Source organism: Leptosomus discolor, chromosome 10 (genome assembly GCF_034619465.1).
Source record: "Leptosomus discolor isolate bLepDis1 chromosome 10, bLepDis1.hap2, whole genome shotgun sequence".
NCBI classification, from domain to species: domain Eukaryota; kingdom Metazoa; phylum Chordata; class Aves; order Leptosomiformes; family Leptosomidae; genus Leptosomus; species Leptosomus discolor.
The window spans coordinates 13,077,993-13,096,538 of record NC_141400.1 but is presented as its reverse complement, the minus strand read 5'-3'; the positions used below and the strand labels follow the sequence as shown (position 1 = coordinate 13,096,538).

Here is an 18,546-nt window from a genome sequence, read left to right as displayed (position 1 = left end):
ATGATTTACACAGGAACAATTTTCAGAAATACTAAATTAATGAAAATACTTACATTGCAGCTTCCCTGCATTCCACCAGACTCCATCGCTCCAATCCTCAATAGCATGAGCAATACAATTATACATCACTAATAAAAAAATACACAAAAATGAAAAAGCAGAGAAGAATTAATTCCATTTGTTTTAAAATATAACAATGCTGTTGTACTGACTGCGTTAGGTCCATATTAATTATTTTATAATTCCGTATTTAGCCTGATGCAGACTGCCCTGAATGGTGCCCTGAAGGCCTGAGGAAACCAGCTGCACTTGGTCTGATGTTTGTGCTTACTTCTCTGCTGATTACACTGGTCTTGACTGCATCCGCAGAGCGCAGGTTGCGCCTGTACCTCCTGGAACATCCAGTCACAGACTCATTAGACTGCACCTGAAGCAGTCAGTAAATAATAACCAATTATAATTAATTAGTTATTGTAACCATTTATTTTCAGTTTAAATATCTAATGACTACAAATATTTATCATTCCTTATATAAGTACATCTTGGAAATAATTTTCTTTGCTTACATAGCAGGATTTTTCATATTATGTGGGAAACTTCCTCAAAATAAGTTGTATGAAATCTCTGAGACTCACAGTCAATTGTTAAATACTCTAAATTCCTTCAAAAAAGAAATACGGATGCTTGACCTATTTCTAAGAGGACAGTAGAAACACTGATCCTATACATCCATGTTCAATGTGTGCATTTATAACTGTGTTTACTAGATGGGCTAGTACGAGACAGATGCTTAATCATGCCACACCCCTTTAATTAATCCTTAATCATTGACTCACATCTACTGAATGTCCCTTAAGTGTTATTTTTTCCACAACATTTACCTTAGCATATATTTCAACATGTGCTGTTCATTTTATGACTTCAGAGAGGATGTGGTTATGGTTTGACAGAAAGGAAGCTTTGCTGTAGACGGGAAGATAAGGCTTAAAGCACCTACACTGCCTTTTGAACACCTTTTTTTTTTTTTTCAAATTAACTGTCTTCCTTCTTTTGTCTCTTTCTTGGACAGGCGCTCAGCACATAGGACAGACATCCCATGTCCTGGGAGACAACAATTCTTGGCTCAGCCATGAATAACTGTGTGCTCCTGGAGGAACTGCTGATCAAAAAATCCCAGCAGAAGAGAAGGACTTCACCCTCCAACTTTAAAGTGCGCTTCTTTGTCTTAACCAGATCCAAGCTGGCTTACTATGAACAGCGCCATGGGGTATGTCAGCCATTTTCTCTCTCATGATAGGGTAACGGAGGGAAGGATGGAATTTGTTAAGGGAAGGATACTAGTGGAGGGAAGGATGATCTTTGTAAAATTTTCTAAACTTAACTTTTCTGCTCCTTGCTACAGCACCATTCACTGAAAATGGCAAGGTGGTCATGTGGGTCATGTAGAGCTTCTGATCAGTGGGCATTTGGTGCACATGGAGGAAAAAGACTACTTTGCTGTTTTATAGAAAGGATCTAGTTTTGTTGTAGGAATTTAGCACAGGCTGTCTTAACCGGTGTGTGTAACAGCTGTGTAAGCATGTGCCTGGCAGTTCACATGAGTACAGGGGTGACCTGGAGTGGCATATTGCAGAGATCTCAAGTGCACCCTGATTACATCTACGAAAAGAGTCATCCAAGATCTTCACTTTTCCATTCTTTTCTTCAGGGCAGCAGACTGATGGCTTGTAGGAGACCAGTCTTACATTTTAAAATCGATTCCGCTGCCATGCCTAACAGGTCTAGTCTTCAGTTAGCTTCAGAAGGGATGCAATGAAGAGATCCATGCTTAGACTAGGCATTGTTTCTGCAGGCTTGCATTTCGCTGATTTGCTAAATATGAAGAAAATTAGAAGTCAATCTGCACACCCCATTGTGCTAAGTGTTTTAGTGAAGTGCAAATTATTTCCTCTTCTGTTTAGCTGGATGTTTGCTGAGCCTCATTAGGATTGTAAATAATATTGCTTGTTTCCCAACAGTCACTGAACATGCTGTTAATCTGTTATGTTTAGGCACTGTTACTGTATGCAGACCAGTATTTGGGATCATGTTGTCTTACTATCCAGCATTGGCAACTTCAGACCATCTGATCTCGCTCAGTTGTAGGAAATTAAGTTAAAACTGAACCCAAAAAGAAAAGCGAAGTATATGCTCTTGTATTGTATCATAACAGAGCTGAGGTTGGATACCAGCTTTAAGTGTTAACAGTCATTTTTACTTGCAAGTTATTTCTCTCAAATACGCCCAAGAAAATGTTTTTCTTGCTTTTATTTTATAGACTGCGTTTTTCTTGCCTCCGTATTTAAATAGGAAAATATGCTGCATACTGTGTCTGTATTTGGTTTGAGACTCTCTTTGTCTGCTATCCAAGCTATCTTCCGAATGCCATTATTTTAAGATTTTAAATTCCATTATAACTATTCCACTTAATTATTCTGGGTAAAATTTTCAAAAATGTCTAAGTGATTCTGCTGTAGGTATTTAGAGAAATCTCTAAAACCAGTTTTCTTTGGGGCTTTCTGAGTCTTGGTGGACTTGATTAATTCAACATGCACTTTGCGTAGATACTTTTGTGGAATTGCGGTAGGTGCCTCTAGACACTGAAATAGCTTCGGAAATCTGACTTGGTGACTTTCAGTGGGGCATAGATTTCATACACTGTGAGCGTCTTTGGAAGTTTTATTCCCTAGTCTTCCTAAAGGTCAGTTAGGCCAGATGAGAGTTTGCTATGTTGTTTACTTTATCTCATGTATTATCTATTATAAACATGCACACATTATATATGTGTAGACACGTATATGTAAACACACGTGTAACTTTAGGCCCTTATACACATTTGAGGGACAGTGGGTATATCTGTAATTACAGGGCTGATTTTCCATGAAATGCTGATTTTTTTCTGACACAAACTGTCAATATCAGGTTGTTAAATGAATAGCAGAACTTTGTACCAAATAGGGAGAAAAGAGTTTGTCCTATGAAATACTCACAGAACTGATCCTCAGCCTCTTCAAGTAATCTTCCCCCAAATTAGACCATCCTGGTGAGACCTCTGCATGATCAGGTCCTCATGGTTCTGGAGAGGAAAGCTTAGGACAGCCCACATAAGCACCATCTTCTTTTGTGCTGAGAACAGAGCGAACCCCCAGCAATTAAGGTCACAGCCAGTGAAGGGAAAATTACCGTACCTGCCCGACACATGGGCTATGCCCATCCACATGAGTGAGCCAGGGCCGGGGAGCGTGTGCAGGCGTTGAAATCGATGGTCTGTAGAGCTTGTTCTCTAGCGCAGGCCCTGGCACAGGTTTGGCTTTGCTCCGCTGGGACTCTTCAGACAGCTTGTGGGGCTGGCGGGGGTTAGCACAGGCTGTCACCACTGCCAGCAGGCAGTTTGGATGTGGTCCCCCTGCTCTGGAGGTTTAGGACAGAGCAGTAAGGACGCTGCTGTTCTCTGCCAGCTAGCTGCAGGGACGGGAAGTATCCTCAGACATGTGTACTGCATCATATAGATGGGGCCAGCGACTGTCTGGGCTTTCACAGTGTGTATTTTTTTAAGGGAAATCTCTGTGGATGTTTGCTGTAAGAGTTTTCTGAGTTTCTTTAAGAACTCATTACCAACCTGTTCAGTGGCTCACTGTACTCAGAGTTCAATACTGTACAGTACCCATCTGGTCAGTCAGCAGTAACAGCCTGTGCACAAAGTCAGGTAAAACAACTAGCGAACTGCTTAACAGTTTGAGAAGTCTCACTGATTTCAGCTGGGTGGCTTAAAGTAAAGCATATGCTTATGTGTTAAGCTCAGTTTAATATGTTTCGTCTGTATTTAGCAGAAGTTAGCACTCAGTCCCTTTCCTGGCATTTTGGCACTGTGGGGATAAAAAGATGTTTAAACGTTTATTGTAGCAGTCCAAATCACGGAAATAAACAAGTCAAAGGGATACAGGGATAATTCTGTAAATGGATAACCAGGCAACATCATAAAGGCAAATTTTTGTGATAACTATAAGAGCATTTTCGTCGTAACAGCTGTAGCTAGACAGAGAGCACTGTTCTCAGCGGCCAAGCACACAATCGCCATTAATGTTAATGAAAGATATTTACATATCTCACTAGAAGAATAAGCCCCCAATAACTGACAACAATAAGAAGCTGTGTTTTCTGGAATTCGTTACACAGTGCACAATGCAGGGCTGCCTTAACATAAAGCAAAGCCCTGATAACAGGCACATGTATTCAGCCCCCGTCTCTACTAAAATACATCAGAAGTGCCTTTATTATAACATGCAAATCAATTCCACAGGCAAAAATTCTTTTTTTCCAGGGTCTGATTTTATAGCTACTGTACACCTGAGTAAATGAGCACATGGGAGTCATCATTTTATCTATTTCAATGAGTTTGATCCTCATCAGAACAACCAATGATGCAGACACTGTGTGATACTCTTAGGGTGCCAGTACACTTTCAGTACTGCAGAAGAAGCAGACAAGTGAATTCCTTCGGAGAGGTGTCTAGGGCAGAGTTTCAGATGTCCTTACTTAGACTTAACAAAAACACTTAAACTGGTGAGTTACCTATATCCCATTCACCTAACAGCTTACGGTGTTTGGTAAATCCTTCAGGTTAACAGACAGGAGAGTGAAGAGAGGTAGTTTAGTATTTTAGACACTGAGTAGGGGTTCTTGCACAGATTTTGGCATGTCGCATTCCAACCTGAATGGGGACAGCCAGAAGTGAGCATATCTCCCTGTATTTCAAGCTGGCTGTGGTCTAAAAGTGGCACAGATGTCTGAGGCAGATGCCACACTTAATAAACAGGTCACTATCTTCTGGGCTGGTACCACACTAATTTGGTACTATTACCATTATATGATCTCTGCATTAGAGCAGCTCATCTTGGCATGGCTCAGACCTGTGGAGAGTGCTTGGGTCTGTCTGTATCAACTACAGAGAAGTGTTCCATGTCCCTATGCCACCGTTTCCTTTCTTCAAAAATCGGCATCTTGCCCTATACAGGCTTTCTGAGAAGTATTTCATGGCTGGGAAAATTGCACCTAACACCTGGGAAGTGCAAGCACATAAATATTTTTAAATTTTGTATCTTCATGTGCTCATGGGCTATTACTAGTTCAGCTTTTAAAGGCAGCAATGAAAGGTCCACACAGAGAAGGACCGAGTTCTCTTTTCATTTCCATCAGTGCTACACTGGTCAGATGCTCAGGAGGTCACATAGCATGAGTCAGCTTTGTCTTGGGCTCTTTCATTCATATCGTTGATATTCAGATATAAAGATGGCACTTTAGTGTGTCTTGAAATTTGCTTTCAGTCTCTTGTTCCAGGAGAACAAAAGTATTAACTTGGCTGAAAAGACTTTTATCAGCATCCTAAAAATGCTTCAGCTGCTTCTGTTGCATTAACCACACGTTGGGTTACTTGCAACAGTCCAGCTACCCATGGCAGCAAAAGCAACACTTTGTTCCTTAGTCCAGCAGTCCATTTTACCTTGATTATTCTACACAGAATCTGACTTGGCCATCCTGCCCTGGAAAGACTTGGGGTTTTCCACAGGACTCTAATGTAAACAGAGTAAGACTTTTCTTCTGAAGATCCCCATTTTGGTGTTCCTGTTAATTGGAGTGACCATTCACGCCATTTCTCATTGCTTTGTGTATTCTGAATACCTCAACATTCTTGAAGCTATAATCCTCATCTAAAGGGAATTTAATTATGGTTTTAAAGGCTAACTTCCAAATAAATACATATCTGAGTAGATATGTTGTTCTTCATAACTTGTCATGGATTTATTAACAAGTTCTGTTTGCTTGCCAGAATTTGCAATACCATCTGTCTTCTGATGCATATCTCCAACTAATCTATTGGTAATACACGTATCACCCACAGAGAAGTCAGGCTTGGCATCTCTCTACATCACACCTGTTTCAGTGAATTTTTATGTAAGAAAATCAATACAACCTTAAATAAGATGGAGACAAGGTACAAACCTGTGCCTAATCCTGATGTTAAACGAATCCTTTAGTATACCTCTGTAAATTTAAAATGCGTATTTTAATAATTATATTATCGGAATAGAAGGAGGATTAAGTTTGCCACAATGAGCCTCATTTCTATTGTGAAATCACAGAATCATGGTAATACTGGCTGGAGGGCACTTCTTAAATTCGTTTAGTCAGACTTCGTGCACGGGGCCAGCATTATATCAACACTCAGAGCAGGACTATCGCCCACACTAGAAGTAGTCAGCCGTAGTGTTGACTAGCCACTGCTGGGAAGCCAAGGACAGAGACTTCACGTCTTCAGCAACCTGTTCCGATACATCTTATCAAATGTTTTTCTGGGTATTTACGAAGTTCCCATCTACTGCAGTTCTCATTCACGACTGCTGCAGCATGATTCAGGGTGCTGATATTGTCCAGACAAGATTGCTTTAAGCAAAATGCGGGTTCTTCTGTGTCTGGTGTCTATGGTCTTTCTAACTCTACAAATGTGTGGCAGAGTCTGGTAATACAAAATAGCTCCTTTTTGTGGGAATAATTTTATCTTGCAGAATTTGATTATAATAATTTTCTATTTGCACTTTCTGTGCATACCCAATTCTGCTCCTACTAGATCTTTGCCTAGGTATGTATCGTTCTTTAATCTTTCAAGAATTTTTTTAAAATTACTTCTGAGCAATGTCTTTCCAGCAAATGTCAGATACTTCCATTTTCTTTACATTACAAAGCTCAAATCTTTCTTCTGTCAGAGAACATTAAGGATGCAACAAAATCTTAAACCAGTGTTTTCTTTTTTATCTTTAAGAAGGAAGGAATCCCTCCTAATATGAATATACTACAATAAATATGAGATTTCATTTTTTTTTCCTTTTATTAGACTTTTCTATGTGGCCATTTTTGCTTCCACTGCCTGCCTTTCCTTCATATTGAAATCAATGTTGTAACTGATATTGTTGCAACACCTGCCTGTTGTTTTATAGTCTTTCATTCTTTCTGACCAATTTTTTTTCCCTAAAGCTTATACTTTTTTAATGAAAAAGTGATGTCATTTAGTCGATTTAATTTAGCTTCCCTTCTTTCACTGAATCCTTTATTCACTGCAATCTGTTCCTCCCAGTCTTTGCTAGAGTCAAGAATAGTTTTGAAGAAAGATATTCTAGTATTCAGTAGTTGTTCCATATTCTTTTATGTAACATAAAAGACTTATTTTCATCATATTAGAAAGATCACTTGAAAGCCAGGAATCTTCCTTTTTTTTCTTCTGTTTCTTGATGGTGACACTGATTTTCTTGTCAAACCACTTGCACTGATAATAGGGATGTGCACCTTGATAATCACCTCAGACAGGACCTGAGACAATGTAAACATTGGAAGTGTCTTTGTCCGATTTTAAAATAGGAATTCAGTGGAAATACTGGGCTATTGCAGATGTGCGAGGCCCTGTGATGGACCAAGAGAAAAATGCTCTCATGGCCAAGTGTGCTTTTCCACTAGATCTCTTTGCTTGAATGTTAAACCCCCACAGCCTCTGAAAATATATACTTTGTACCATAGACACCTTGCAGAAAGGTTATAGTTTCAGTTTTCCCCTGTGTGTCTTCTGTTTTCAGCTCATGTAATTCTGAAAATTAGACATCTTAGCAAGCCTGGAGGAGCTAACAGTGAACCGGCCAACTCTTGGCTAAGTGTGCAGTGTCTGAGGTCCAGGTCTGCAGTGTAGATCTATTGGCTTCTCTGGCCTTTAAAAAAAAAGTTGGAGTTCTCTGGTTTTAAAGTATTTTGGTGGAAATGCAACACTGGATCTGGCCTATAGGACTTTATGAGGATAGTAGCAGTAATTCTGCTGTAGCAGATATTCCCCAGGTAAACTGAGAATTTAACTGAGTAAATTGATAACAAACTGAGATTGTTTGCATGGAATAGGCTTTGGCTACAAACAGTATTGGCCTCAGTAAATGAGATATGATACTGAAATTAGTTGTCAGGAGTGACACTGCATGATGAGCAAACTGATAGCATGCAAAGCGTGCGGACAGCAGGCAGCACAATAGTTAATCATCAGCACCGTATCGTCTCGCAGGCAGATGAAAGATTTACTTTCTGATGTAGGAACCTGCTGTGATTCAGCATCTATTCCCATGTCCTGTGCTCCAGGTGAGGGTGCAATCAAGGAGATCTTTGCAGGCCCGTGGAAACATGGCAAAAAGTTAGTGGCTGCAGCTGCTGTAGTCAGGTATGGCAGTGACTGAGGACTGCAGTGGAGTGACCATGGATGAGTTACAGGAGTGAAGCAGACACAGCCCTCCAGCTGCCTCCCCAGACTAGGTGTGCTTTTCCATCTGTACTGGTTAGGTGAATGGAGGCATCTTAGGCACTGATTGCAGCTGATTTTGTCATTCAACACAATTCAATGCACTCTGCATCCGGGGTGTGCCCACCTCTAAAACATCTTTGTGTTCTTTAGATGTGAAAATAGCTGTAAAACAAATTTTACTTTTTTTTTTAATTCAAGTAGGAGGACAAAGTAGTCATGATAGACATGTGAACCAAGCAGCTACATTTAGGGACATAAATATCAAATATAGCAGGGTATATTGGAGGTATGGAAGCATAATGCAACAGTCAGAGCCCTGCTGAAAATCCCAATATTATCAAATGTCACTTCTTTCCGATTTTCCTTTGGAGCACTTAGTATTGTCAGGAAATGCAAAATCCCTTACAACTTTCTTCTAAAATTCAAATTTCTCAATTTAGGTTTCAGATTTCATTTTAAAATTGTTTAAATTGTTTTGTTTCCCATAAAACCTCAAACTATTGATTTTCCTAGTAAGAGATAGGACTCTCAAAATACTGAATGATGCTAGGGTTCAGGCAAAATTTCTGTCAATCCAGCAGTCAACAGTTCTTAATATCCTAACTATTAATGATAAAAACAGCACATACCACAACGTATAGATAAGGGATATGATAAGGAATAGAAAATAATTGTATCAACACAGTGTTCAAGGAGGTTCAAGTTCATGCTCGAGTCTTTTGGTCAGTGGAAAAATACCATAGTAGGAAAATTACCATTAAAATTAAGTCTGTCTTATTACAGCGGTATCTTGTAAGCTCCTAGTTACTATTTTCTGTATTCTTCTTAATTGCTATCTCAGCACCAGCACATGACTATGAGACACCCATAGTCTAAATAAACTGAAGACGCTGCAACATCATAGGCATAAGCAGAATTAGGGCAGCTTAGCAAATAAAGAAATTCCTTTCCAAATTACTTCAGAAGCTCGGCAAGGCCTGAAGCAAATCATACCTGAAAGGCAGCAACATGTCACAAATTTTAAAAGATTTTCACCAAGCCAGCTGAGCTGTCTGCCATTGGAAGGTGTTACACCTTGCAGTTCTGCTCACATCAATATTAATCTGTCTGCAAAGAGACAGACAGGTCCATTAGATTCGTCCGTTCGTTGACCCATTTATTTCCTACCAGTGGTTAGATCTGTAATGGTGCCTCTTGCCTTGAAGCCATGTACTCATATCGTCCATAAAGTGACTTTTTAATAGCTCAAGTAGAGCTTTAACACTGTGTGGCTATGGTAAATATTTTCTTACAGAGTTATGTGGAGAGAAATCAGAGCAAGCAATGGATATATGTTCCTATATTATTTTGAGCTTAATTTAAGCACATGAGAATATAAAAGTGTGATCATAGATCACATCAGAGGTCCATGAGCCAAGTGGCCTGTCTCCTGGAGTGGTCAGTACCTGCCATTTAGAGTAAAACTACAAAAACAGCCTCAAATGTTTTCCTGGAAGCAGATAGGCAATATCTTGAAGGATCTGACTGTAGAAACTTAGACCTTATTTATCCTTAAGCTCAGAGACAGCTCTATGGGAGAAAGACTTTTCAACTTTAAATAGCATTTTCAATCATTTTGAAATCCACCTGAATTATTCTGAAGACAGGCATTTATTTTTATGGTGGGATTTGTTGGGTTTTTTTCCCATTTTATGTCAGCCTGAGCTCATTGCTGTCAGGTGCTACTAGAGAATGTGTGCTGAGCCAGGAGCAGCCCACACCACTTCCCAGCTGTGACTGTGTCCCTTTGCTCTTCATAGCTGGGGGGAATATTTAAAATGGTTACTGTGCTCTTAATAGCAACATCATAAAATTGTCGCTTTGTTACTTAAGACATCCACCTCTGTGAGCATTCAGCGGCAGCTGTGGGCTCTAGGAACACAAGGGCCCTCTCTGTTTTTACTCCTGTTCACTCTTAGCTCTTATCAGCTGAGTGGAAAGGATTTCTGCTTCTTTTTCTGTCCTGTTGCTGCCTGTGTATCAGCAGTGGAGGTGTTTCTGGTCTTAAAAGCAGTGGGGTTGCATAGGCATGTCTGACAGTACAACTTCATGACAGGTGGTAACATACATGAAGGCAAAAAAGTGTGAAGATCCCAGACTGAATTTACAGCACTTAAGTTCAGTAAATACACTTTTCTGTATGGAAGTGCAGCCAAAGGACAGCAACACAGATGGAAGCTGAGCACTGTATTTCCAAATTTTAGAAAGGAAATTGATATTCATGCTGCCCCAGGGCAGCTGCTTTGCTTCTGCTCCCTGAAACTAGCTCATGCCCTCTCCTGAGCCCAGTTTGACCTCTCCATCACACCATGGTGCACAGGTACCACAGTTCAGAAACCAGTGGGATAAGGCTACAGGTAATGGTAGTATGATTTGGTTGAGTCGTATTATCGTTATTGCTAACAGGCTGTTGCTGTGTGCAGTTACCACGTCACTAGTAAGAGCTGTAGATAGGGACCTAGAGAGCCTTCACTGTGCAAGTATAAGCCCTCTGCAGAGGTACGTTAGTCCTCTTAAAGCCAGTGCCTGCAGTAGATGTTGAAGGCACTGCTCTCACCAGCACAGCCATCTCTCATTGCCACTCTAAAAATACCTCAATGTGCATGCAAGCCTCTTTTCACACTTACATACGCTTCATTGTAGTGGCGTGCAGAAGTCAAAGCTTTTGCTTTTTTTTTCCTGCCTGTTCCTGTGGGACTGTATACAGCATTGACAAAATTAACCTGGTTTGGTTTCACCAACCTCAAGTCCACAGAGTAAGAAACCCAAAAATCAGTTTCTGCCTTTGTCCAGGCTGCACACTGAGCCCAGCCAGCGCAGAGGGATAGAGAGCAGGTGACACAGGACAATGTGTCATGCCAAGAGCCAAGGCAAAGACCCCTGACTAATTAATCACCAATTCAGAATGGTTCCTTCTAGTCAAGACAGTAAGTGAAAACAAGAAGTGAGTTTTGGCTCAGATTCTTACAAAAAAATCCTGATGCTACAGAGAAGGTCATGAAACACTTCTATTGATGGAAATGTTTTTGCGGTTGAGCAAAAGGAGGGACTGGAATTTCCTACCTTGCTCCACTGAAGCTATAAATTAGCTTCCCCCTACCCTCCTACAAAGGGAAAATGTCCTGCTGCAACTGGGGAGCAGCAGGCAAACATGGGCTTGTAGACAGACCTCATGTCCAAGGTGGGACACAGCAGGGCTAGAGGGGAACATACTCCTTTCTGCTGTGAGGTGCCTGGCTGGGCTGGGAGGAGCAGCAGGCATTGCAAAGGAAGGGATGCATGGGCGATGGCGATGAGGTAGAGGGAGATAGAGAGGTGAATGCAAACACCCAGTGACATGGGGCAAGGGAAGCCCAGCATGGAGAGCCCGTGGTGGTTACTGCTGACGAGGAGTTTGGGGCTGCATTGATCTTAATTGCTTGTTTTTCCCCTCACCAGCACAAAAGAAACAAGCTACAAGTTATTATAGTACACTTGAACCAAGGCAGCTTTATGAAACATGGCATGCTGCCTTTCTGCCTGCCAGAAAATGCTGCCTGCTCTCTCCTCCCGTGCTCCTTGATATAAGGCTCTGCCCACCCCTGCCTTACCTCTCCCTAGCATTTGGCCTCTCTCCATTCCTTCTGCTTCCTGCACTGGTGGCTACTTATTGTTGCCAGGGCCCTTTGGTAAATACAGTGGGGTTCAGCAAAACTTTTAAGCATCCACCAAAGGACCTTCAGCCAAAATGCTTGATGCAATGCATTTGATGAACGGGCTTCACAAATGGGAACAGTAAAGTGTTAGCCAGAAAGCAGCAAATTCCTCAGACTTCGCAGCCCCATATCATAGAAGATCTCAGATGTTCACAAACCCTGAGGATGCGGAGCTGCGGTCAGGAAGTGTGCTCATGGCGCAGATCTGTGTCACCTGCAGCTCCGCATCCTCGCTCCTTCCCCTGCCCCAGACCCTGAGCTGGTGAAAAGTGATCCATTTTGTTGGGTGGCCAAGCTGCTGTGGCGTGGGTGAGTAGCAGTGTTGGTGGTTGTGTAGTCTTAGCACATGGTAGGTGCCAGGTGGCTCATTCCCCAAGCAAGCATATTGAGATGCCTTTTTGTGTTGCAGGGCAGGGCTATGTCAATTGTTCCATAGTCGACTGTCCCAGTATCTAAGGCAAATAGGGACCATTGTGGTCATCTAGTTCATGGAGTAGACACAAACTAAAGGATTAATTGGTGAAAGAGCTGCTGGAGCTGTGTGGCAAGAGGCTGTGAAACACCAAAGCTGAAGCCCTTAATGCGTTGGGCTCATGATGCACCTGGCTCCATTCAGAGCTGTTAGCTCTCTTTCCTGGAATTGCCATATTGCAAATAACGGACCAAAAGAAATAAACCAGAATGTACTGAACTGCAGCACACTGTACTTCTCGTGGGACAGCAGCACGACTTCATTATCTTTCCACACACATTACACAGTATGACCACTGATGTTTTTTCTGACCTAAAACATCTATTTAATTATACTCCAGGCAGACTGAAAACAACAAGCAGAGATCTGTCAGCATGTTTTGTCTTGTCCTCTTAGAAACAAGTCTCTGAGGGGTTTTGGAGTCCATTTTTAAGAGGCTTTTCCTCTCCACTCCCTTACAAATGGCCCAGTTGCTTTTGTTGGATTAAAGTGCAGTCAACCATCACAAAAGCAGGGATATGTTTAGTTTCCAGCCCAGTTTCTGGGTAATGCCTGGTTTGTGAGTGGTAATTCTAGTTGTTTGTGCTGCTACAGGACTGTAATTGCTTTCTATCAACAAAGTCCCATCTGCTGCAGATCTGCTGGGCAATGCACTGGCTACAGGATGCACCCTGACGTTGCACTGCAACATGAGAGTATAAGGAGCTTCTGTTGCTGAATTATGTGATTAAAAGGAGCACGGTAGGTGATGAGAGCTGCGGGACGACTGGACAAAGCTCCCTGAGAAGGCTGGGCTCTGTCTTTCAGCAGAGTCCTGAAAGGTATCAACAAAAACCAGTCTGCAGCGAAAAAGCAGAGCATGAGACTGGCACAGCATCGCTTCCTAAAGCCTCCGAGGAGAAGTGCATGTGGTTAAACCCTGGGACTTCAAAGGAATAGGATGAAGGAGGGTTCAATGCTAGCAAAATTGAAGGTTTTTATAGGAAATAAATGGCTTTGTGTCTCATCAAAAGGGTAGAACTCCCAGGGGCAGAACAAATGATAGAGGAGGTTGTGGAGAAGAGACAGAGGAAGCCAAGTCTGGAAGAAAGAAGTGAATAGACAAGAATGAAAGAAAATAGATGGTGAAAATGGGGCGCAATAAGACCTTCTAAGGCTTGGCAATACTCTTGATAGTTAATTGGTATTTACATTTAGGGGTGCTTTACGGCCTTGGGTTTATTGATATAAAAAAATCCGATTCCACCCCATAGAGCTACATAGGCAGTTGTTGTCTACAGGAGACAGTCCTGGCAGTAAGTCCAGAGGCACTGGTTAAACTGTAAGCAAATACAAATACAAAACCAAAATACACCAGCAAAGTCCAGCAAGAGCAATGTCAGATCACACTGCAATAATTTCCTTGTCTTTCCTCAAGTCCAAGTATACAAAGGCAAAACAACCTTTTGTGCAAGAATGGGGTTTGGGGAGCCTTAGGGCCTCTCTGGAGGCTGTTTGGTGGTACACTGTGGCAAACCTCACCCCATCCCCAGTGGCAGCAGCAGCAGCTTCCCTGGTTTAGGCTAAATTTAATGATGAAAAGTAGCAACAGAGCAGCAGTGGGGGTCAGCACAGAGGCGGGGATGGCCGCTGCCAGTGGGGCAGAGCTGCAGGGTCATGGCAACGTAGGGAGCAAGGGGCAAGAGGGAGCTGGAGGGTGAAGGACACAAAGGGTTGGGCTGGGGGTCCAAGGGAGGGCGAGAAGGTTGCCAAAGTTTTGCTGTGTCTCTGAGTGATAATCCATGACATGTACAATGCAGTCACTGAAGTTCATGCTCTTTTTCCATTGATAGTCACCTGTGTTTAAAAAACAGAAGGTTTTGCAGTGTTTTGGGGGTTCTTAAATCTCACGGATTTCATCACGTTGTTGCAAAACTGAGCTGGGAGATAGCTAGTGTTTAATCCCTGCTGAAAACGAATCAAAACAGGAAACCAGTTTGCCTCCGAAGAGCAAACACATTTGTAGTGAATCCTTCAGAAGCACACAGCAGGTACCAAGGCTTAGCTCAGCTCCCGCCTGCCCCGTGCCGGTGTCCGCCTCACCCCACCCTTGCGAAAGTTGAGTGCCACTCGCCCAGGGGCTGCGGGGAGAGGATTCAGTAGGAAATAGGGCACGCTGAGGTAGTTAGGATACTTGGATGTCTATTCTGTTCTTACCCTTTCCTAACTGCCCGTACTGTTATCTAGGTATATGATGAATAATAACGCAACAGAAGCTGCCAGAAAAATAGTTTTGTCATCAAGTTTTTGAGAATATTTCCTGTTATTTTTTCTTAGCTAAAAATCCAGACAAAATACAAACAGAGAAATGTTTTGTTTCTTGGAAAAATAGATGCAGTAAAAATGTTACATTTTAGATAGAATTAATAGTTTTGAAATTCTCAGTACCCAAATATTTTTTAATAAAATATTTATTGTTTTATAGATTTTCAGTATGAAACAGGAGTGTTATTAAACTGAACTTTTCATGAAAATAATTCTTTTTGGTTAAAAGAGCATTTCATTTTGTTGGGGAAAAAAAAACAAACTGAATTCCAACCAAAGGTTTTGACTGGTTCTCTAAGAGTCCATGTGCTGAATTGAAATATATGTATGTGCATATATGTATGTATATGTGCAGTCCATATAGAGGTGCCATATATGAGAATGATTCTTTATTCTTTTAATGTCTTACATAATCAGTTAATTTGCTTCTGCTCCATTAAAATTAAATCTCCCATGCACATGACAGTCTTTTGTAATTATTCACTTAATCCACAATCATTAGCATCACCCAAATGATTTTCTCTGTCTTCTAGAAGAAAAGGACTTTGAAGGGTTCTGTGGAACTTTCCAGGATTAAATGCGTGGAAATTGTGAAAACTGACATCATCATTCCCTGTCAGTATAAATATCCTTTCCAGGTGAGTCTGTCTGTGACTATACTGATAGAGCTATCACTTCATTTTGAATTTCAATAAAATTCTCCCTCACAGTGCAGTTGTTAATGAACCAAACATCAGGGTGAGTAACAACAAAGGAAGAAAAAGCAGATTGAGGTTTGAAACGAATCAGAGACCGAGTCTTACTACAAGATCCGTAAACGCTTACACTCATTGGTTTCAATCATACCCCATGTTTAACACGCTATTCAGCTGTCCCACTAACTCATGTTCAGAGAAAGCCCATCTTTCACATGGGGAATCCACCCAGGGCTTTGGCCAATTTACCTGTGTGGTGCTGAAACTAAATACATTCAGTGGCCTTTGCATCAGAAACTGGTGGATGTGATGCATTAGGGAGACTGCTCCAGACCTGAACAGAGAGGGCTTTTAGTGATGAGATGGCTTAATGACCAAGAGGTGGACAGTGCTAGCTCTAGAATGAGGAAAACATTGCCTAGTGTTAATTATTAATACATATGGGATACATTTACATTGCCACAGAGTATTTGCTCAGTTATTGCAAGACAAATTCCCAGTTTATTATGTTACTCCCTGTGCTGCTATTTATCAGAACTTTATCATATTGGTGATAGTATTTTTTTAATAATTATGGTCTATGGATTTCAGCAAATAATGGTCATCTCTGTTCACAGATGGCCTTAAAAGTGAATGATCTGGACACAGATTTGTAAATAAAAGCTAATGATTGTGATCCATGAACACAATAAATGCTAAAAAAGATAGATAACTTTATAAAAAGAAAAAAGATAACTATAAAGCAAGATTTCTTTTTTTTTTTTCCCCCCATTCTTGTTGTCTCAAAACCAGCATCCATTTGGAGGCTTGGCTTGGTACTGTCATTCTGACAAATCATGCAGTAGCTCACAGAGTTTTCTCTAAATCTTAATTTGAACAGTAAAAGTGCATATCCACCATGCTCTAGTCTGAGCCCTGGAAAATGTTACCTAGCAGAGATAAGAGAAGGGAAAGGAAATAATTTCCCAAACTAGGTTGGGTCAGGAAACCCGCCCTCCAGCTTGGGGTAGTCCCCACCAGGATCATAAAAATTGTCCTGGAATATTACAAAATGTTGGTATGTTGGTGCATAATGAGCACACAAGAAACGAGATGACCAGAGTGTTACAGCCTTGTTTATGAGCAGTTGGGAGCAGCAGAAGATGCTGTCGTACACTGCAGACGGCTCTCAATGAGCAGCCCGACAGGAAAGCTCTTAACTGAGGCTGAGTAGGAGCTGCCTGGCTGGAGGAATGCTTGATGGGGGAACCTCAACTGCTCTTAACTTGAGTGAACATAGACTAGAGAAGGATCAAATGCTTAGATCTGATTGTTTTCCTTCTGAATTTCCAAATTTGCATCTCCCTATCTCCAATGCTTGTAGGAACAGCAAAATACAAAGTGAAGGTGGTGGCTGGTACTGGTGAGATCGTAACAGTGGACCAGTCATGAAGGACAGTGCTCCGCTGAGGTGGTGGTAACCACTTCTGCTTGTAGCCCATCTGAATTTTGCTCCACAGTTAATTTTGTGGTGTATTGTAAAATGATATTATCTGGGTTTTTAAAAATAATATCTCGGCTGCACCCAGCTGTAAATCTTCTGTGGAACCACCAGTGGCTTTTTGGTTTTGTGTGGCTTATCTAGCAAGTGAGCTCCTTGCAGAGAGGCATGAAATGAGTTATTTTGTGCAGTTGTGCATGTTCATGGCTACGTCTTTTGGAGATCTGCTTACTGCGTATTTCAAAATCTGCCTTAGATTGTCAAAACATTATACAGACATAACAATAATATCAACAGGAGTGGCTTTAAATAAGGGGGAATTATTCTTCCCCTATTTCTGTCTTTTGTAAAAGAGGTTATAATTTATCTCTCCATAGCATGCAAAGCAACTGAGTCACATGGTTGTCTGTGTGTGCCTGCAAGGGCTTCAGGCCAAGAGATAGCAAATGTTTCCTGTTCTTTAAACAATAATCAACATTGCCTCATCTACGCTCCTGGAGAAATTTTGAAAAACAGCTGCTTTCTTGTAGAAACCTCTGTTCAAAGGCAGTGGTCAAAGTTTTTCAGAGCATCTGTGCATCAAAGAGACCAGGCCCCATTTAGAATTAAGTTGAGATAAATATTGGAAGAGAATTATAGATTATGTGTTACATCAAATTTTAGGCCCAAATGTAGTCATCTGATTCAGTTTCTGAGTCATTTTGGTTCTTGTGATGATTTTACTCCCTGGTCTGAAACTTCACAAATGTTCTGTATTTCTCTTCCTTCGTTTGTTGGTCATTAAGGCCAAGTTGATGAAAACAGCGTCTTGATTGCTCATTGTTCATCTGCTCCAGCTTTTATTTTCCCCCTATAATCCTACTGAAAGCTATTAAAAACTTTGAAGAATAATAGGAATCTAAATAATCTCCAGGGAGTTGCTTCAGATTTATACTGACACAAGAAAAGCTAAATTTGGCTCTTAGATCTTAATTGAAGGTATCTTATAAGAAACTGATAAGAAACAGATGCCATTTCCCCAGAGATGCTTTAGAAGGATCAACTGTAGTCAGTGAGTAATGTGCTGAATCCTCTGCAGACTGAAATTGCTACATCTCCATTGATTTCAAGGGCATTTCTTATCAGCATAAAATTGATCTAAAACACTGCTTCTCTAGAATTCTTTCTTGATCAGGGTTTCTACTCTGTTTTAAATAATCAAAAGTCAATGAGGTTGAGATGCTTCTGATCAGGCCCATGTCATCTAACTTGTTGGTATGAGGGCTGCTGCCTGTTTCCTTCAGTGACTCCATCGTGCCCAGCATATCTGGGATTGCTTCTAATGGCTGGCGCCCTTCTTTACTCCCTTCTCCAGATTGTCCACGATAACTACATACTGTACGTGTTTGCACCCAATCGTGAGAGCCGGCAGAGATGGGTCTTTACGCTGAAGGAAGGTAATAAAACCCCTGTGCTCACCTAATTGTTGAAGTTTCTCATCCCAGACCAGTTTTCTC

At 41.3% G+C, this 18,546-nt stretch overlaps 1 protein-coding gene across 2 annotated transcripts in view; it reads left to right on the top strand.

Annotated features, from left to right (window-relative positions):
* The first annotated feature begins 1,096 nt into the window (after window positions 1–1,096).
* The window catches only part of ITK (IL2 inducible T cell kinase), a 31,476-nt gene continuing 14,026 nt past the window's right edge, over window positions 1,097–18,546 (top strand). Inside the window, exons 1-3 of one of the 2 annotated variants that reach the window (XM_009956833.2) lie at window positions 1,097–1,267; window positions 15,409–15,513; window positions 18,405–18,486. In XM_009956833.2, coding sequence (XP_009955135.1) covers window positions 1,097–1,267; window positions 15,409–15,513; window positions 18,405–18,486 — 358 coding nt within the window. The remainder of the gene's footprint in view (window positions 1,268–15,408; window positions 15,514–18,404; window positions 18,487–18,546) is intronic. The other variant, XM_086470735.1, reaches the window with a different exon arrangement.